The 22,422-nt window shown below is 44.6% G+C and overlaps 1 protein-coding gene across 1 annotated transcript in view; it reads right to left on the bottom strand.

Moving 5' to 3' along the window:
- LOC311128669 (sarcoplasmic/endoplasmic reticulum calcium ATPase 2-like) overlaps positions 1-4,520 on the bottom strand; it is a 61,113-nt gene extending 56,593 nt beyond the window's left edge. The window contains exons 1-4 of the mRNA XM_084160865.1: positions 3,965-4,520; positions 3,579-3,596; positions 3,407-3,489; positions 1,157-1,261 (exon numbers count right to left, since the gene is read on the bottom strand). Of these exons, the coding sequence (XP_084016991.1) occupies positions 1,157-1,261; positions 3,407-3,489; positions 3,579-3,596; positions 3,965-4,082 (324 nt within the window). The 5' untranslated portion in view covers positions 4,083-4,520. The remainder of the gene's footprint in view (positions 1-1,156; positions 1,262-3,406; positions 3,490-3,578; positions 3,597-3,964) is intronic.
- Between the last annotated feature and the right edge of the window lie 17,902 nt (positions 4,521-22,422).

Here is a 22,422-nt window from a genome sequence, read left to right as displayed (position 1 = left end):
CAGGCAACACCATTACACAGCCATGATTCAACCGACTGACTAACTTCTAAACTGAATGACTACGGCTTTAAATGTGGATAGCTACATACAGTGAGGGAAAAAAGTCGTGGATGGGTATTCCAGCATGACAATGACCCAAAACACCCGGCTAAGGCAACAAAGGAGTGGCTCAAGAAGAAGCACATTAAGGTCCTGGAGTGGCCTAGCCAGTCTCCAGACCTTAATCCCATAGAAAATCTGTGGAGGGAGCTGAAGGTTCGAGTTGCCAAACATCAGCCTCGAAGTGGGACAAAATCCCTCCTGAGATGTGTGCAAACCTGATGGCCAACTACAAGAAACGTCTGACCTCTGATTGCCAACAAGGGTTTTAGCACCAAGTACTAAGTCATGTTTTGCAGAGGGGTCAAATACTTATTTCCCTCATTAAAATGCAAATCAATTTATAACATTTTTTACATGCGTTTTTCTGGATTTTTTTGTTGTTATTCTGTCTCTCACTGTTCAAATAAACCTACCATTAAAATTATAGACTGATCATGTCTTTGTCAGTGGGCAAACGTACAAAATCAGCAGGGGATCAAATACTTTTTTCCCTCACTGTATAGGCCTAGCTATATGCCCAGTGTATATCTTCATTCTCCTGCGTCATAAAGGACTGAGAAGAATAGCCTCTGGTTCCGCTCTAAGCTTGGTTCTATTTTTAACTGTCTTTTTGTTCATGGCATTTTCTCTCCCCGAGGATTGTTTGGGCAGGCAGGCGTTTAACTGGCAAGAGGACGTCCACAGGGATCCCTCCAAACCCTCTTCCTAGCATCCAAACCCTGCCATCAGGGGGACCAGCTCAGTGACCAATCACAGGCAACTAATGGTTGTCACTGACTGGAGTGACTAAGAAACTGTCATTAAACCAGCCAGGGGCAAAAACAGCTTTGCTACAATTTGTACATAATTTCAGTTTCTTCCTCATGCACACAATCAATTCCCTCAATTTACAGTGAGTGAGGCAATCAGTTATCTCTAGATATGGCCTGATCCTATCATAAGCTAGGCCTACTACTATTAATTATATCCCTCTTAGGGTGGGACAGTCTATCAAACTAAGAAAAATCTAAGTTGACCATATTAAAAGAAAAAAGGTTGTAAAAGATCTGCTTACCTGCCAGACACCCACGATGGCATTTGCTATTAGAATCAGCAAAATTACAAAAGGCTCCACGAAGGCTGTGATGGTCTCCTCTCCCTCCTCGAACCAGGCCAGCACCTAATACAGGAGAAACAGGCAGACAAGTCAGACAGCAATACCCCAAAATAATACATTCATATTATGCCCTGCAGTACCAGATATTAATGTCTCAGTCAGATACCAGCTTTAGGGTGTAGCGGAGATAAGGCGAACCAGAGGCAAGGGTCAAGGTAACAGAGCCTGGAGCACTATTGCAAAACCAGGGCAAAGGCAATCACTTGGTAACAGTGAGTTATTCAATTTGGGTGAAAAGTAGCCGTTGGAGAGTGACAAGGCTCATCAGGGCTGAAAGTGTGGTTGTCAGCACAAGCCCATCAAACACCTTAGCATCTGTACATCTAGGCCAGCTACTGCAGAGAGATGTCAGTGAAGAATTGACTACCTGTCTGATGCAGGACTTCCAGCTACATCAAATCTACTGTTGAACATGCCATTTCTAATACCTGTAGTTTACATTCAAAGCACCACACACCTCTACGCTGTTCAGGCATCCAGTCTCTGGCTAAGCATTTTGTCCTCTCTCAACAGCGAGCGACTACTCTTTAAAGTGGTGTTCATTTCCATGAAGTCCTCAGCCACTGAAATAGGATGCATGGGTTTAAACCAGTGGTTTGAATGACCGCATTACATAACAGATAAAATCAGCAATTTCATCTGTAGAGGTCCAACCATTTTACCTCAGAAATGACTTAGAGATGGAGGGGACAATGGTAGAAATTACTGAAAACTTCCTTGTACATCTCAAACTAGTCTACACTTCGAAGGGCTGGAGTGGTAGCTTCCCACACAACAGTGCTCATAAAGGCCAAGCTTGATCTTGTATGCTATGTAATGACCACTTTGAATGAAGAGGTTAAAAAAGCCACATATTCTCATTCTATTTTGATGTCCCCGACAGTCAATCATGAACAGGGAGGAGATTGAGCAGAGTAGCACTCCTCCTCAGGCATTGGAGTACACGACAGAGGCCTCAGCATCATTAACTCACCCAAGCCCACCTAATTATCCTTGTCATGGTCTCTGGCGATAACAGTCAATAATATGACTCATTTGTGCAGTGAAATAGGGGATTGAAAGCCTCTCACTACCACACATTAGTAAAATGTGTTCAGCGTAATGACAGTGTTTCAGTCCCAATTCATAAAATCTTATCCAGAGAATGGGTCTATCGTTTCTCAAAGACTATTTCAGAACAACAGGGACAGAAGTAACTTGTCTCCTCAATCAGAATCTAGGCCAGAACTATAAATGTGTTACATACTAAGATTATCCTCCTTCTAACCCAGTTAGAGGTACAGCCTATCAAATCAAATGCCAATGAAAAATGTGAACATCTTGACAGCTCAAGCATGCTTAGGACGCTTGTGTGTGTGATCTGTCTACTACTGGATGTGATTTACAGGCTAGATTCCTGACCATCATCACTATGTGTGACTGTCCCTGCTGCTGGTGATATTTACAGCGATGTGTCGTTGAATACCAGCCAACAGGAAGGGAAATGGGGTCACAGAGAGGTGAACTTGGCACTCACCGGCATCACCACTAGTGAGGCCACTTGTGACATAAAACAAACATTGTTTATTTCCAGATCAACTGCTTCCCATGAAGGACTTCAATAGAAGGGATATGATAGGGCCTTACTAAAGGGAGTAGATTAGGAATAATTGGACAACAGCAGGAAAAGGAGGCTCAAAACAGGTGCAAGAAAATAGCGACTCGCTAACAACTAGAAACTCAATCAATTATGTTCTCAACATAGCAGACTAGGTTAGCTTTCTCAGCTGTCCCCCACTCAGTGTTCCTCACAAAAACAAACACGCCCCTCATTCTGATGCAGTAACCTAAGATGTAACGACACACAAGTAGGTGCAACAACCAATTAATTATCCCTAAATTACTGGACAAATGCCAGTTTACCATCACATTTTCACCAGAATAGACAGTCAGATACCATACAAAACCGACATGAGGCTGGCGCTGTGGGCACAAGGCCTAATGGAAACCCAGGGGCTTGCAATTTCTTAAGAAACCCCTCTTCAGTGCTATCTGCCCTAGAGGGGTTTTGTGCGTTCCGCAACAATTATGCCCGTACACTTATTCTGGACACATATGAAGCATACCATCATCCTCATGTGAATAAATTAAGAGTCATTATATACTTACAAAGGATATGCAGGCTGCAAGAAGAAGAATCCTCACAAGTAGATCTCCAAACTGTTCAACTACCAGTTCCCATAAAGATTTTCCTAATAAAATAAAATAGAGGGTTTGATTGCATCCAAATAATTGGATAATTTGAAAAAGTAAATTAACAAAAATGTAACTATTTGCTTACCCTCCTCAGCAGGCAATTCTGCGGTTCATCCAATGGATACCACAACGGAAATAGAGGACAACAGTGAGAGAGGAATGTTACAATTGGGTTTCAAAAGGGAAAATACACCTAGATACCTAGGACTGGAGGACAAACATAAGACATACTCAACATCGTTTAGAACAGGCAGACTATTTCAAATGTACAGCATTTTGCTTTAGTTCGTTTACTGAAATTGTTTCAACACACGAGACTGTACATGTTCATGACGTCAGCAATTTGTTCAAACAAGCGGGTTGCTGAAGAATGGAAGAGGCGTAGCGGTAGTTTAGCTAGCTAACTAGCTAACAGGCCGTACACGGTGTAGCCAGGCAAGGGATATCACATTTCAGAAACATGTTACTCACCATTAGGTCCCCATTTTTCCCGCTGCCTCTTCACCTGGTCTAAACCTAGACCTGTGCTTTCGTTCACGTTGAAATGGCTGTAAACTTCCTCCACCGTCTTTGTGTGAGCGTTCTCCATGGTGAGAGTAGCCGCGCGAGGTCACACACCAGCTCGCTAACGTTTACTGCTTAGCTGAAACCTCGACAACCCCACTGATTCCTCAATTATTGTGTGTCTTCCCCAAACTCACGCTGTCAAAAATTCATACAAATATAAATAACCTCACGTGCAATGAAAACGGTGGCTAATGTAAGTCCTCACACTTGTTAGGAGACCGATGCCTTGCCCTGTCAAACTCGCCGGTTAGCTACAACGTTCCAGACCATGAAATACGGATAATTCATACCACCATCAAAACTATTTCATTTTTTGAAGGAGCAATAACTTAAGAAAAATGCGTCCCTGTAGTTGGATAATGCAAGTGGCTAAGCGGTAGGTCTGACAAGCACAGCCTTCGTGGATGTCCGCTGTCTATTTCCTCTTGCGTGCTGCTGCGGATTCACTACCTTCACCATCAGCACCAATCGCATTTGTCCACTACACTTTCGCATGCTCGCATGCATGGTGTCCGCATGTGGAATGCGCTTATTGGTTGGAGACTCCGGAAATCCATTTTTCTTCCCGATCTTTCGGTCCTCACTAGTTACCGCAGCCACAAAGTCATTATTCTGTATAAACCCCGCATATTTAAAAAATGTCTCTTCAAAAAGTATGATTTTAAACCTAACCTTAACCACACCACTAACCGTATGCCTAACCCTAACCTTAAATTAAGACCAAAGAGCAAATTTTAGTTTTCATTAATTTTTATGATAACCAATTTTGACTTTGTAGCTGTGGTAAATACTGACAAACCGATCTTTCGCCGGTGTCCCTGATCAGCTAACTCCTTCGGTGGGGTTTATCGGCGGTTGGCATCCAATGTTATTGTGCCTTACCGCCACCTACTGTACTGGAGTGTGGACCAAGCGACAGAGAGGAAGTAAATCCTACCTGCCAGCCCCGTTACATATTTGAGACGATATCTAATGATGTTCTACTCAATATACTCTTTCAACTAATTTTCTGTATCCCCTTCTCCCTCATACTAGATCTCAGCCTCTCTCTTTCCCTCTGATACTTGAAATAAATGTCTGCCCTTAGTATCTCTATTCCACTGCTCCTGCCATCTCTGCACCATCACTGTCCATATCTGGCTTTTTTGCCTCTGAAACTACAACATCCCCACTACTAAGTGATTGTTTAGCCAGTACATCAACTGCCTCATTCCCCTCCAAGTGGAATGGTATCAAATACATCAAACACATGGTCTCCATGTATTTGATGCCATTACTTTTGCGCCGTTCCAGCCATTATTATGAGCCGTCATCCCCTCAGCAGCCTCCACTGGCTGGGACCCAAGTAAATCTTATCTGTATACCCATCTGTCTAATCCTGCCATGGGTTTGTAGCACATCATAAAGCAGGTATTGTCTGCTACGTTAGCTGAAGGACTGCAGACTCATCAACACTGCACATGAATCAGAGCAAATAACTACTCTGTCTGGCTTGACTTCCTCCACCCACTTCAAGGCCAACAGTATAGCTATCAGCTCTGCCGTATATACAGCCAGATGATCTGTAATACGTTTCCTGACTGCCAACCCACATTCCTGCACTACAAATGCTGACCCAGTACGTCCTGTCCTTGGATCTTTTGAACCATCTGTGTAAATGGCCACAAAATCCTGATACACAGTATGCAGACATCTATTAAACAAATCAGATGGATCAACACCCTCCCTATCTTTCTGTAGTCTCTCCAACACTTCTAGATCAACTACTGGAGGCGGGAGTAGCCATGGTGGATTTACAGGAATAGCTACCATTGGACTAAACTCCCTTCCATACAGTCCCATCTCCCTCGCCTGGGTATTACCCACCCACCCAAAGCTCATGTTCTGTCCTCGCTCATGTTCCCAGCATGCCTGTAAAATCCCTTTTGCAGAATGAGACACCCCATGTCCCTGTAGGTTGACCCAATAATTCATTGCCAGCTGCTGTCTCCTAATCTGCAATGGCAAATCCCCCATCTCCACCCGTAGTGCAGCCACTGGGGAGGTCCGAAATGCCCCACTACATGTTCTGAGTCCTTGCCCCTGTATGACATCTAACCTTTCCAATGAGGTCCGGGCTGCCGAACCATACGCTATAGAGCCATAGTCTATTACAGATTGGATCAATGCAACATAAATGGTCCTCAAAAAGGAACGCCCCCCACCCAATCCCCGTCAGACAGCGCATCACATTTAGCACCTTCTTGCACTTTCCAACCACTCTCTCAATGTGTTCTGCCCAGGTGAGCCTAGTGCCAAAGTATACCCCAAGGAACCTGAAGGCCCTCACCCGCTCCAAGTTTCTCCCATATAACCTCAAGTGTATCTCATCTCCCACCTTCCTCCTGGTAAAGAACAGAGAACCTGAATCTCCACATTAATGCCTACCACTCTACCTCATCAATTGCTTCCTCTACCTTTCTGACTGACGGTCAAAAGTTTTAGAACACCTACTCATTCAAGGGTTTTTCTTTATTTTTTACTATTTTCTACATTGTAGAATAATAGTGAAGATATCAAAACTATGAAATAACACACATGGAATCATGTAGTAACCCAAAAAGTGTTAAACAAATACAAATATATTTATATTTCAGATTCCTCAAATAGTCACCCTTTGCCTTGATGACAGCTTTGCACACTCTTGGCATTCTCTCAACCAGCTTCATCTGGAATGATTTTCCAACAGTCTTGAAGAAGTTCCCACATATGCTGAGCACTTGTTGGCTGCTTTTCCTTCACTCTGCGGTCCAACTCATCCCAAACCATCTCAATTAGTTGAGATCGGGGGATTGTGGAGGCCAGGTCATCTGATGCTGCACTCCATCACTCTCCTTCTTGGTAAAATAGCCCTTACACAGCCTGGAGGTGTGTTGGGTCATTGTCCTGTTGAAAAACAAATGATAGTCCCACTAAGCCTAAACCAGATGGGATGGCGTATCGCTGCAGAATGCTGTGGTAGCCATGCTGGTGAAGTGTGCCTTGAATTCTAAATAAATCACAGACAGTGTCACCAGCAAAGCACCCCCACACCATATCACCTCCTCCTCCATGCTTCACGGTGGGAAATACACATGTGGAGATCATCCGTTCACCCACACCGCCTCTCACAAAGACACGGCGGTTGGAACCAAGAATCTCCCATTTGGATTCCAGACCAAAGGACACATTTCCACCGGTCTAACGTCCATTGCTCGTGTTTCTTGACCCAAGCAAGTCTCTTCTTATTATTGGTGTCCTTTAGTAGTGCTTTTTTTGCAGCAATTCGACCATGAAGGACTGATTCACACAGTCTCCTCTGAACAGTTGATGTTGAGATGTGTCTGTTACTTGAACTCTGTGAAGCATTTATTTGGGCTGCAATTTCTGAGGCTGGTAACTCTAATGAACTTAACCTCTGCAGCAGAGGTAACTCTGGGTCTTCCATTCCTGTGGCGGTCCTCATGAGAGCCAGTTTCATTATAGCGCTTGATGGTTTTTGCGACTGCACTTGAAGTAACTTTCAAAGTTCTTGACATTTTCCGTATTGACTGACCTTCATGTCTTAAAGTAATGATGGACTGTCGTTTCTCTTTGCTTATTTGAGCTGTTCTTGCCATAATACGGACATCTTTTACCAAATAGGGCTATCTTCTGTATACCCCCCCTACCTTGTCACAACACAACTGATTGGCTCAAACGCATTAAGAAGGAAATAAATTCCACAAATTAAAGGCACACCTGTTAATTGAAATGCATTCCAGGTGACTACCTCATGAAGCTGGTTGAGAGAATGCCACGAGTGTGCAAAGCTGTCATCAAGGCAAAGGGTGGCTATTTTGAAATATAAAATATATTTTGATTTGTTTAACAATTTTTTGGTTACTACATTAAAAATAATGAAAAACCCTTGAATGAGTCGGTGCTCTAAAACTTTTGACCGGTAGTGTATGTATGACACATTTCTTCCCCTCTTCCATAAGGCCCCATCATGTGTAAATAAAGACCTCCCAATATCCAGCCGTACCTGAGAGTAAACATCATTGATCATGATTGAGAACAACAGAGGACTAATCACGCTCCCCTGTGGTGTACCGTTATCCACCAGGTAGCTTCCTGATAGAGACGTCCCCACCCTCACCTGAGTTGGCCTTGAGAGGCCTGTTGTCTTTAGTTGGTTTGGTCAGGGCGTGAGTTTCTATGTTATATATTCTATGTTTACGTTCTAGTTAGTCTATTTCTATGTTTCAGTTCTAGGTTGTGTGTCTATGTTTGGCCGGGTGTGATTCCCAATCAGAGACAGCTGTCGCTCGTTGTCTCTGATTGGGGATCATACTTAAGTAGCCTGTTTGCCTACCTTAGTTGTGGGATCTTGTTCCGTGTTAGGCTTGTATGTGTATAGCCAGAGGACTTCACGTTACATTGTTTCTTGTTTTGTTTATGTTTATTGAGTTTAATAAACATGTACGCTTTTCACGCTGCACCTTGGTCTGACATGTCTCTCAACGTTCGTGACAGAAGATCCCACCACAAAAGGACCAAGCAGCGTGCTAAGAAGGAGCAAACGCCTGGTACTCAACAGGAGGCTACGTTGGTAGATGTCCTCCTCGGTTGGGGGAAAATCACAGAGGACAGAAGAGGAGGCCGTCCGTTATGGTAAGGCAATGAAGGAGGAAGCCCGGGAAGGAGAGGATCAATGGCGACATCAACGAAGCCGGCAGAAGAGGAAGCCCAAGAAGCAGCCCCAATAAAATGTTGAGGGGGGGCTCACGGGGTGGACGACGAGGTAGCAGGAGGCCGGGAAAGGGCTGACTAGAGAGGAGGAGGACGCTATTTTAGAGGTCCTCCAAGACCTGTGGATCGAGAGAGAAGAGCCCTGACCACTGCACCCGGTGGGGTTCCAGTTGGAGTCCCTACGACCATGGGAACAGGAATGGGAACAGTTTTACACTGAGGAGTCGGAGGATGATGACGACGATGAGTTTCTGTTCCCTAACTCATGGGGGCTCCCGGAGGAGTCCTCACTGGAGGAGGATTGGGCGCGGAGAGAGGACTGGAAGAGTCGTACATTTCCAACGCCAGTTCCCAGCCCGGTACGCCCCGTGCCTGCTTCTCGCACCAAGCCAGTGGTGCGTGTTCCCAGTCCGGCACGGCCCGTTCCAGGACAGAAACACGCACCTAAAATGGAGTCAGCAGGTACAGTCGGTCCGTCCGGATCTTGGGAGGAACGTATCCAACGGCAGGCGAGTAGGATCCAGGCGCTCGGCAGCGCAATAGTGCGCGTGTTGAGTACATTGGAGCGATGGGAGAGAGGTGGCGTTTCAACACCTCCTCCAACCACACAACTCGCCCGACCTCCAGTGACGGTCCCCTGCATGGAGCTCTTAAACGTGTCGGTGCCCAGCCTGGGGCAGGCAACCAGTCCTATTACAGGGCTGGAATTTTCCTCTGTATCGGTGCCCAGGCTGGGCACAGCTTTTAGTCCTGCTCCAGAGATGAGGATGGATACGGCTCCGGAAGTTTGCTCCACTCCGGAGCCAGAGCAATCCGCTCCACCGGTGCCTGATCCAGCTCCGGTCGGTTGCTCCACTCCGGAGCTAGAGCAATCTGCTCCACCGGTGCCCAGTCCAGCTCCGGTCAGCGGATCCACTCCGGAGCCAAAGCAATCCACTCCACCGGTGCCTGATCCAGCTCCGGTCAGCGGCTCCATTCCGGAGACAGAGTAGTCCGCTCCACCGGTGCCCAGTCCAGCTTCGGTCAGCGGTTCCACTCCGGAGCTAGAGCAATCCGCTCCATTGGCGCCTGATCCAGCTACAGTCAGCTGCTCCACTCCGGAGCCAGAGCAGTCCAGTTCGGTAAAGCCCGTACCTGCTCCCCGCACCGAACCAGTGGTGCCTGTCGCCAACCCGGTATGCCCCGTACCTGCTCCCCGCATCAAACCAGTGGTGCGCGTATCCAGTCCAGTACTGCCCGTACCTGCTCCCCGCACCAAACCAGTGGTGCGCGTCTCCAGTCCGGCACGACCCGTTCCTGCTCCTCGCACCAGACCTGTGGTGCGTGTCCCCAGTCCGGCCCGCCCCGTTCCTGCTCCTCGCACCAGACCAGTGGTGCGTGTCCCCAGTCCGGCCCGGCCTGTTCCACCGGTGCCTGGTCCAGCAACGGTCAGCGGCTCCACTCCGGAGCCAGAGCAGTCCGCTCCACCGGGGTCCAGTTCAGCTCCGGTCAACGGCTCCACTCCAGACCCAGAAGTCAGCCACTCTCCAGGTTCGGGGTCTCCCACACCAGGGTCCAGACAGGGTTTGGTGCATCGTGGGGGGATTGTCGATCCAGGTCCAGACGTCAGCACCTCTCCAGGTTCGGGGTCTCCCACACCAGGGTCCAGACAGGGCTTGGTGCATCGCGGGAGGATTACCGATCCAGGCCCAGACGTCCGCCCCTCTCCAGGTTCGGGGTCTCCCACACCAGGGTCCAGACAGGGCTTGGTGCATCGTGGGAGGAAGGAGAGGGGAAGCATTGCGCCGAGGTCCAGACCAGACCAGGGGCGCAACGGGGAGGCAGAGAGGAAGAGGTCGTCACGCCCGGAGCCGGATCCGTTTCCGAGGCTGAAAGCCCACCCGGACCCTCTCCTAATGAGTCAGGTTGGTGCGGCCGGAGTACGCATCTATGTGGGGGGGTAATGTCACGCCCTGGCCGTGAGAGGCCTGTTGTCTTTAGTTGGTTGGTCAGGGCGTGAGTTTCTATGTTATATATTCTATGTTTACGTTCTAGTTAGTCTATTTCTATGTTTCGGTTCTAGGTTGTGTGTCTGTTTGGCCGGGTGTGATTCCCAATCAGAGACAGCTGTCGCTCGTTGTCTCTGATTGGGGATCATACTTAAGTAGCCTGTTTGCCTACCTTAGTTGTGGGATCTTGTTCCGTGTTAGGCTTGTATGTGTATAGCCTGAGGACTTCACGTTATGTTGTTTCTTGTTTTGTTTATGTTTATTGAGTTTAATAAACATACGCTTTTCACGCTGCACCTTGGTCTGACCCGTCTCTCAACGTTCGTGACACAGTTCTACGTTCTTCCTCCTACCCCCATAATATCAAGCTTGATTAACAACCCCTCCTTCCACATCATTTCATAATCCTTCTCCACATAAAAAAAAGACAGCTACCACAGTCTCCTTGTTCACCTGAGCCTTCCTTACCTCTTCTTCTAAGCAAAGCACTGGGTCCATAGTTCCCCATCACTTCCTGAACCCACTCTGATTTGGCAATACTAGCCCCCTGCTCTCCAGGAAGTAAGTTAGCCTCTCCGTAATCATACGTTCCATAATCTTACATACATGTGATGATAAAGCTATTGGCCGATAGCTTGTTGGCCTCATTGGGTCCTTCCCTGGCTTCTGGATTGGTACCACTACTGCCTCCTTCCAGCTGCCTGGTAGTTTCCCCTCCTCCCACCAATACCTTATCCAGTTCCTCATCACTAAGATGGGCCAACATAACATAGCACACCTCAACTTTCCCAGGTGAAGTTAACCAAGCCTTACCTATTGCCCTTTTCATCTCTGCCATGGTAAATGGTGCATTCAACGCATCCTTTACATCCTCCCTCCTATCCAGCACTCCAGGGTGCTCCTCTCTTGTTCGCGCTCTCCCCCTCCTCTGACAAATTTGCCGAGCTATGCACTTGGACAAATGCTTTGGCCATCATCTCTGCATTCTCATCTGTTACTGCAACATCCTCCCCACTCGTCAACACTGGATAATCCCACTCCCTTCTGATCCCACTCATCCTCTTAATCATCCCTCACACTTCTCCCACAGGTGTCGCCCTTCCAATGGTGTCACAGAACCGATGCCAACATGACCTCTTTGCCTGACGGATAGTTCTCCTCACCAGGGCCTGCTTATACTGAATCAGATGTTGGAAGTTATGCGTCCTTTTCAGTACTCTAAATGCCCTGTTCCTACTCCTCACCATTGCCCCACACTCCTCCATCCACCATGGGACTGCATTCCCCCTCCTCCCTGAACTCTTAGGTATAGCCTCAGTAGCTGCCCCCACTAAAGCAGTTCTCACCCAGTTATTCATACTATCCACATCCCCTCTTATATCCACCCGAGCCATCACCTGCTCACTGAGCTCCTGAAACTGATCCCACTTTGCCCTTCCAAACACCCACCTGCCTACTCCATCCACTAACACCTCCTCCTCCCTCCGGCCTCCCCCCCACCACCTTACTTCTATCCTGGTCCTCCACCACCTCCAGCACTTCCAGGTCCAATATCTGACAAGGATTATAGTAGTTCACTCCCACTAGCACCCCTCCTCTCAACTACACCTCCACCACCACATATTCCTGTTCAATACCTTTGCCTAGCATCCTGTAAGGAAGTCCTTGCTTTATGAAGGTGGCACACCCCCCCATCCCCCTACATCTCTGTCCCTACGAACAACTACATATCCCTGTATGATAAACTCCAAAGTCGGTTTGAGCCAAGTTTCCTGCACACAAATCACATCAGGTTTAGCTGGCATATCCATAATGAACTGCTTGAACTCCTGCCCATTAGCCAACAGGGTTCGAGCATTCCATTTTAGTACTACCACCATAACTCAAATCCAGTAATACATGACTCCAGCCTCGGCTGATTGAGGTAATCTCGAACCTGTTCCCATGTCAACCCTGTCATACTCAGATGTCTATCAGCCGCTTTCACTATTAGCTGAATCCTCTCTGTTTTAGACTCTACTTTAGCAGTGAACGTCACCTGCTATGAACATCACCAGCTTCTCTTTCTCTTATAATCGCCGCCCACCTGCCCCCTAATCCTCGGTCTAGTTGCTCCTAACCATCTCTTCCTTGAACCTGTATCTCCCTGGACCTGGACCACCCTCACTGCCTCAGCATGACACCCTTCTCTCCGCTCTCACTTGTTGCACTTCCACTGGCTGCTTCATTGCCTCACACCCACCATATGCCACACTATGAGCACCCCCACAGCTGCAGCACTTTGGTTGTACACCATCCCCACACTTCCCATACTTATTTGGCAGTACGCTCTACCATCCGAACTGCCGCTGGCTTTAGAAACTATGTTGCTCTCCTCAAACGTCCTTTTCTTCTTCATATCCGCCTACATAGACCTCTCGCTCCCCTTCAAACTCCCACTCCCTTTCTCTCCAGCTTTCTTTGTATTTTTATCTTCCCTACTCCCCCCTTTATTTGTACCGCTATGCTCCATACTTGCTTCACTTTCTTCTCCATCACTATCTCCTACCATTCCTGACCCAGTCACAGCACAGCCGTGCCGAACCGCCGCCACACCATGTAAAGTTTGATTGTTCGTTTATCAACGATTGATACCGGAGCTCCGATCAACCCACGTTATGTCTCAACCCGTTGTGTCTCTACCGTTCCCAGCTGACTCCAATGGCTGACTTTCCTCAAAGAACTATGCTGCGTTCACGTGCTAGTCGGAACTAGGAAACTCAGAAATGTCCGACTTGCTAACTGGTTGGTTAGATTAAGTCTGACATATTCGAGTCTCCTAGTTCTGACTAGCACATTAACGCAGCACTACATATATTTTATTTAATATTACAGCCCATTAATATAATGTATCTGGTAATATTTAGAGCATTTCTATTACAATATTTAAAAGAGCTAGTAGGCTATATAAAACCAGCTAATGTAAAAAACTGCTAGATTAACTGTAAAATCATCTTGGCATATCACTTGAGGGGCAAAATACACAAACATTATCTAGGTTTCTATCCAACTGGCCACAGATTTCATGCAAATATTCTAAAATCTGCATAAAAACAATAACGCATTTTCCCACCAGAGATGTTTCCATCAAATTCACTTGTTGCTGATAGAGCCCCACAGAGGACGTGTCATAATATCCCCAAAAAACCTAGCAGTCAAACAGGGAAATGCTTCCAATAGTTTTTTCACCATTCATTTTTCTCATTGGGGATTTCTGAAACACTTAAAATAAGGGCTGTGTTTTGTGTAGGCTTACCCTGGTGTGACGTTTTGATAACCATGTAAATCTCTCTCGGACAAGGTGACTTTTATCAATATATTCGGCTCTATTTACTCTCAGATTCGAAAATGCTAATTAGCATCAATGTAGACATCATGCAAGATTGCAAATCCCTGCATGCTCCTGCACGTCATCTCGAGAGAGATTTACACGGTTATCAAAAAGTCACCCCAGGGTAAGCCTACACAAAACACAGCCCTTATTTTAAGTGTTTCTAAAATCCATTATGGGAAAAATGAATGGTGGAAAAACTATTGGAAACATTTCCCCGTTTGACCGCTAGGTTTTATGGGTATTATGACTCATACTGTGGTACTCTATTAAAGGCTGTGCGTGATGACGTAGTGCACATAAAAATACATTTTGTGGTTAAATTCACATTTCTATCCACAACAGGTCCTTTAAGGTGGAAATACACCACTAGTAGGAAAATGTGCATATTTTCTTTATGCGTTTAAAACAAAATTTGCATGAAAATCTGTTGCCAATTGGATGGAAACCTAGTTAGAGACAGGCTTATAAAAGTGAACATCTTATCTTGAATGTTCAGTATCAGGGTTCTTTATTTTATTGGTTTAAGGCCAGGCACCACACCCTAATAGGGGATCCCCCCTTAATCAAATCCCAAACAACTTTTACCAGTTGAATGTAGATACAAATATACATTTTCAACAAGATTTTGACATCTTTAGGTTTACTTTTTGAAAGTACTAATATTAACGGACCAAAATACCAACAAATCTCAAAATTGATAGGTAGATGCAAAAATGTCATTTCCGCCTGGGATGCCTGGTGTTAACATACAGCTGACAGCTAGTATTAATCCCAACACAAGTCTGCTAAGGTCAGCAAGACACAAATCAATAATACTAGAATTACATTCACTCAACCGGTTTGATAAAAGACCAGTTAAAATCCATGTTGTCTTTGTTTTTTCTCTCATTGATTGCAGTGGAGAGCAGACCTGGGTTGTGAGCTATGATTCAGAGAGGTCCATTATCTATTGGTTTGTACAGGATGGTTGCATTGGTGGACTGTGATCACCAACTTGTCATTGGGGGACTGATGGGCTTCTGGAGGTCAATGGCGTCTTCAGTGTTTTCATAACAGCTTGGTCCAGATAATTTAGTCTCATTTGTGAGAATCCGTCCCAAAAGTCCCCTATTCCTTATAAAGTAATGAAAATTGTAAACATTTGACTCTGCTCATGTGAGTCATTGACCTGTCATTTCTCCCTCATTCACAGTAGTTGTTCTGTCAATCCAGGAAGAGGATATGAGAGGCTGCCTCCTCCACTCAAGGCCACATCAGATGTTTCTATAGCTCCTCAGCATCCCCAGTGTGAGACACTATGTGCTGCCTGGCTCCAACATGTTCAATCAGGCCACCACTAATAAATGGCTTGCATGAAACCCCTACTCCACTGGAAGATGATAGTCAGTGAGTGGAGAAGATGCTGTAACAGCTATCTTGCACAAAGTAACTCACATTCAACACAAAGTAAGAGATGGATATTATTTTTGGTTAGTATAGTGCATGTTTATTGGCAGTGTGTGTGCTTGTTTTTGGTTATTTTGGTATTTTATTAGGATCCCCATTAGCTGTTGCAAAAGCAGCAGCTACTCTTCCTGGGGTCCACACAAAACATGAAACATTACATAATACATAACATTAATAGACAAGAACAGCTCAAGGACAGAACTTCATACATTTTTTTTAAAGGCACACGTAGCCTACATATCAATACATACCCACAAACTATCTAGGTCAAATAGGGGAGAGACGTTGTGCCATGAGGTGTTGCTTTATCTGTTTTTTGAAACCAGGTTTGCTGTTTATTTGAGTTCCATGCAATAATGGCTCTAAATAATACTGTACGCTTTTTTGAATTTGTTCTGGATTTGAGAACTGTGAAAAGACCCTGGTGGCATGTCTGATGAGGTAAGTGTGTGTGTCAGAGCTGTGTGTAAGTTGACTATGCAAACAATTTGGGATTTTCAACACATTAATGTTTCTTATAAAAAGAAGAAGTGATGCTGTCATTATCTCCTCAACTCTTAGCCAAGAGAGACTGGCATTCATAGTATTTATATCAGCCCTCTGATTACAATGAAGAGCAAGATGTTCCGCTCTGTTCTGGGCCAGCTGCAGCTTAACTAGATCTTTCCTTGCAGCACTCGACCACACGACTGGACAATAATCAAGATAAGACTAAACTAGAGCCTGCAGAATTTGCTTTTTGGAGTGTGGTGTCAAAAAAGCAGAGCATCTCTTTATTACGGACATACCTCTCCCCATCTTTACAACCATTGAATCTATATGTTTTGACCATGACAGTTTACAATCTAAGTTAACGCCAAGCAGGGGCGGTGTGTTCATTAGGGCGATATGGGCGACGCACTGCCAAACGGGAAAAGGAAGGGATTTTTTTTCTAATCAATTATATCACGGCAACAGTAGTTATCAGTGTTCTAATCTAGACGTCTGATCTGCCACTAAATGTCCAATCAGGCTAAAGTCGTGCTTCAAATGGCCCCGCCCCTTTTGGGGCGATTTCAGTCAGGTTGAAAATCGCCCCAGAAGTCTCTCATAGACTCTCATGTAAAATCTTTTTTTTTCAAATATCAGAGCTTTCAATACAATCTCTATGGGTTCCGGGAGGGCTTGCACTTACGCGCTTTCGTCATACGTAACATAACCATGAACGTAACTAAGAAAAGAGCGGGTAGCAGCGTCAATCAATTCACGTACTACTGTCAAGATGGCTAGCGTTCAGTGCAACTCGATTGTCTCTTTGAAATAAGTTCCTTTTTGTCGGCGAACAAATCAAGATAAATTGGCAACGAAACAATTAGGACCTCCCAGACCAAATTTAATAATTCAACAGGTTTCTACTAAAGGGGGAAAGTCCTACACCCGAGGATTTTCCAAAAATTGGTACGAACGAAAAACCTGGCTAGCAGGCTGCGATGTAGCTAATGCAGTCTTCTGATACCCCTGCTTACTCTTTCACCCTGAAGGCTGCACGGCAGACAGCACCGCTTGGACAGCGACTGGTGTAACGGACATGCACCATCTTTCAGAAAAGATTAAGAAACATGAGCTGTCAAAGACCCACATGGATAGCTGTTTGAGATTGTCTGCTTTGGGGAGAGTGAACATTGCCACTCAACTGGATGAGGGATACAGGCTAGCTGTCCGCCGCCACAACGATGAGGTTAGCAAGAACCGCCACATCCTCAGCCGGCTAATCCAGTGTGTGAAGTTTTGCGGAGTGTTTGAGTTAGCTTTGCGAGGCAAAGATGAAACTGAGGGCTCCACCAACCCTGGTATTTTTCTTGGACTTGTCAACTTTGTGGCACAATTAGATGAGGTGTTTGATGACCATCTTAAAAATGCTAAAGTTTTCAAGGGCACATCAAAGACCATTCAAAACGAGCTACTGGAGTGTATGCTAGCGGTCATGAGGGAACATATTGTGGAGGAGGTGAAGTCGGCGAACTTCGTAGCTATCCAAGCTGACGAGACCACGGACGTTTCTACACAGACACAGCTGGTGCTTGTGCTGAGGTACATAGATAGCAACCACAAAGTGCAGGAGCGCTTTTTTGAGTTCCTTCCCATCTCGGAATCAACCTCAGTCTCAATCGCCAGTGTGCTTTTGGAGAGACTGAACGGTCTTTTTGCCGACGACGAGAAAGTCAAACTCATTGCGCAAGCTTACGATGGAGCCAGTGTGATGAGGGGAGAGAAGGCTGGTGTGCAGCAAAAGGTGCGTGAGCATTTCAAGAATGCCCATTACGTGCATTGCTATGCGCATTAGCTGAATTTGATCATGCAGCAAGCTACTTCTCGCCTCAAAAAAGTGAACATTTTCTTTTCCGATCTGAACGGGATTGCAACTTTTTTTTCCCGGTCACCCAAACGCACCAGCATTCTTGACCAGACTGTTGCACGAAGACTGCCCAGACCTTCATCCACACGGTGGAACTTCAACAGCAGAGTCATGAACACTGTCTACGAGAATCGAGACGACCTCATAGAATGTTTTGAAGCCATCCGGACGGGTTCATTGGGTTCATTTGACCAGCCCACCGTGAGAGAGGCATCTGGCTACGTGAGGATGCTACATGATGAAGATTTAATTTTTTTCCTGGGGCTTTTTCACAAAACCATGCCCCACGTCGACATTCTGTACCAGAAGCTACAGAAGAAGGACATCGATGCTGTCTTCATCAAACGTGCCCTCGACAGCTTCACAAGCAGTGTGCAGGCCATAAGGTAAGATTAAACAATATCATTCGATCTTTCTCAAATCAGAGCTTTATTTGAAAATGTATGCATGAAAGGAGACTGCATTTGTGTTTGAAATTACATTATTCTCATTATATATGGCCAGTGGTGTAATCTAGCTTATTTTATATACTATGTGTACTGTACAGTGGTGCTCATAAGTGTATGAACACATTCTAAAGTTGACTAAAAAGAGGAATAAAAAAATAAAAAAATCATCTTTTGGAAATTGATCTTAATGACTTAATTAAAAAAGTTGGAAAATCCAACCTTTAAGGACACCAATTTTCTTTTCTTTTTTATTCCTCTTTTTAGTCAACTTTAGCATGGGCTCATAAGCTTATGAGCACCACTGTATACTGTGCTGAACATCCAGGCTATGTGAGACACAAAGGCTAACTTAAACACTAAAGACTTTATGCATCCCTGCCCATTTTAAGTGGAACTGAAGTATTTGTACTATACATGGATACATTGCATATACCTGTGCATCACATAGACAACAATACTGTACAAAGCCAACAAACACATTGGTCTGTTTGCCTTCAGGGACTCCTCTCAACAGCAGCTGCAAGAAGCAACAGGAGCCAAAAGACCCAGAACAGCTTTGAGAGAAGAGGAGAAGCAGAGGCTGTCTGAAGAGGTCTGCAACACCATCCTGGATCACACCAAAGAAAGGTTCTCTTTCTCTGGCCACCTTGTGAGTGCTACCTTACTGCAAGCAGACATGTTTGAAAGGTACTGCCATTCATTTCCTGATGAGGCTCTGAATGCCACTGTGAATGCATACCCCATGCTGAGCAAGGCAAAGCTCAAGACAGAACTATCTCTGATCTATGAGAATCCTGAATTCAAGGGCTGCTGTGGTGCACTGGCACTGTACCAGGTTCTCATGAGCTACAACCTCCAGGAGACGTTCTCTGAGACTGTGACTCTGTTGAACATCCTCATAACTACTCCCATGACAACAGCTGAAGCTGAGAGATGTTTCTCAAATTTGACACGAGTTAAGACATTCCTGCGAAATTCAATGGGCCAGGAACGTCTGAATGCACTGGCCATGCTTTCCATGGAGAGGGAACTAGTCCTCAGCATGCCTGATTTCAATGAGAGTCATTGACCACTTTGCTGCATTGAAAGAGAGAAGAGAACAGTTTCAGTACAAGTAATGTAGCCTCTCTCTCTCTTTGTCCCTCCCTGTCTGTCTCTTTAACACACACACGCCCAAATCAGTTCACAGTTGATGTTGTTTCAAATAGTTATAAAAGTAAAAAAATAAAAATAATCTGTTCATGTTCATTTTTACAAATCTATACAATTGGCCAGAATATGGTTGTTCATATTTACAAATCTATACAATTGGCCAGAATATGGTTGTTCATTTTTACAAAGCCATACAGATAGCTGTGTTTACCTTTTCTATAAATTATTTTCAAATTCTGCTTTCAGGCAAAATGTCTATCACTGTTCATTTTCACAAATCTATACAAGAGGGCAGAATATGGAAGTCTATAAAAATTTCTTATTACCAATAACTTGCATCAATGTTTTCAGTAGCCTCTATCAAAAGCTCCTGCTTGCTTGTTGTGAATTATGCTCAGGTGCACATATTTCCAATTCAACCATGAGGCCTTTTTGAAGCAAGTAATGTGTATATCAGAATTCTTTAGTTAAACTTAGCAGCACCTCATCATTCTGGTTTGGTCTTCAATGTGTAAAGCCAAGATGCCCAGACTACACTAGGTCAAGCCTCACTTGTTCATTCCCCTATTTGGGACAACGTTACTTTGCTTTTATTAAGTAGCACTTTGGTCATATCCTACATTCCACAAAATGTAGTTCTAAAGATCCACTTCAGTGTTGCCAGATCTCGCGAGACAAATAAGCAACCAGGCCTGTGAAAAAAAGGCAAAAACAAGCAACTTTTTCTACGGAGCCCCCCTAGGTTCTGGGTGTAGGTCACCTAAATCAGAAAAATTGCCCCCCCTGAGAATTTTTTCAGGAGCCGCCACTGACGCCAAGTAATTTAGTCTCCTCCACTTATTCAACAGCCACACCATTCATTACCAGATTCAGCTGAGGTATAGAACTTAGGGAATGATTTGTACCAAATACATTGCTCTTAGTTTTAGAGATGTTCAGGACCAGTTTATTACTGGCCACCCATTCCAAAACAGACTGCAACTCTTTGTTAAGGGTTTCAGTGACTTCTTTAGCTGTAGTTGCTGATGCGTATATGGTTGAATCATCAGCATTCATGGACATACATGCTTTCTTTAATGCCAGTGGCAGGTCATTGGTAAAAATAGAAAAGAGTAGAGCGCCTAGAGAGCTGCCCTGCGGTACACCACAATTTACATGTTTGACATTAGAGAAGCTTCCATTAACAAAAACTGTTTGAGTTCTATTAGATAGATAGCTCTGAATGCACTATATGGCAGAGGTTGAAAAGCCATAACACATAAGTTTTTTCAACAACAGGTTATGGTCAATAATATCAAAGGCTGCACTGAAATCTAACAGTACAGCTCCAACAACCTTATTATTATCAATTTCTTTCAACCAATCATCAGTCATTTGTGTCAGTGCAGTACATGTTGAGTGCCCTTCTCTATAAGCTTGCTGAAAGTCTGTTGTTCCTTTGTTTACAGAGAAATAGCATTGTATTTGGTCAAACACCATTTTTTCCAACAGTTTGCTAAGAGCTGGCAGCAAGCTGATAGGTCTGCTGTTAGAACCAGTAAAGGCCGCTTTACCACTCTTGGGTAGCGGAATTACTTTTGCTTCCCTCCAGGCCTGAAGACAAAGACTTTCCTCTAGGCTCAGATGAAATATATTACAGATAGGAGTGGCTATAGAGTCAGCTACCATCCTCAGTAGCTTTCGATCTAAGTTGTCAATTCCAGGAGGTTTGTCATTATTGATCGATAACAATACTTTTTCCACCTCTCCCACACTAACTTTACAAAATTCAAACTTGCAATGCTTTTCTTTCATTATTTGTTTTTTTATGCATGAATACGATGGCTCACTGTTCATTGTTGGCATTTCTTGCCTAAGTTTTCACTTTGCCAATGAAGTAATCATTAAAATAATTGTCAACATCAAATGGTTTTGTGATGAATAAGCCATCTGATTCGATGAAAGATGGAGTTGAATTTGTCTTTCTGCCCATAATTTCATTTAAAGTACTGCAAAAAAAAAAACATCATTCTTTATATCATTGATCTTGGCTTCATAATAGAGTTTAATCTTCTTTTTGTTGAGTTTAGTCACATAATTTCTCAATTTGCAGTAAGTCAGCCAGTCAGATGTGCAGCCAGACTTATTAGCCACTCCTTTTGCCCCATCTCTTTCAACCATACAGTTTTTCAATTCCTCATCAATCCATGGAGCTGTAACAGTTCTAACAGTCAGTTTCTTAACAGGTGCATGTTTATCAAGTGCAGCATCTGGATGCTCCTTATTAATCACATCAGAGCAACAAATATTTTTAACAACATCCACATAAGAGTCACAGTAAAATCTTTTGTATGATCTCTCATACACTATTTTAGGCCAAGCTTTTGGAACTTTGGCTTTCCTGGATTTAGCCACTATATTGTGATCACTGCATCCAATGGGTACGGATTTAGGTGTCTGGAAGCCTCACTGTCATCACTATATGTATGCAGAGGATTCCCCCCAGATGGTATTATTAAGTCTGTGAGAGATGAGCCCCATGCCCTGATAGATATGGATGTAGATTCAACACAGGTCATCCCATTACCCATTAGGCTATCTATGGCCATTTCAGGGTCTATTAGCATGTGCTGTGGCAGCTAAAGATAATCCATTAAATGTTGTTGCAGAGTTCTATAAAGTTCTACTTTATTCTTTTTAGGCCTACATTTTGAGTGTATTATGATTCACATTTCCTGATATTATACCAACCTGTGTCATTGACTCAAGGGGCAGATTCCTGGACACATGTTAAGCCTAGTCCTGGAATAAAAAGCACACTCAATGCA

Source organism: Coregonus lavaretus (assembly GCF_964263955.1).
Source record: "Coregonus lavaretus genome assembly, chromosome: 4".
Classification (NCBI taxonomy): Eukaryota; Metazoa; Chordata; class Actinopteri; order Salmoniformes; family Salmonidae; genus Coregonus; species Coregonus lavaretus.
Note: the sequence above shows the minus strand (reverse complement) of the source record. Positions and strands in the feature narration are given on the sequence as shown.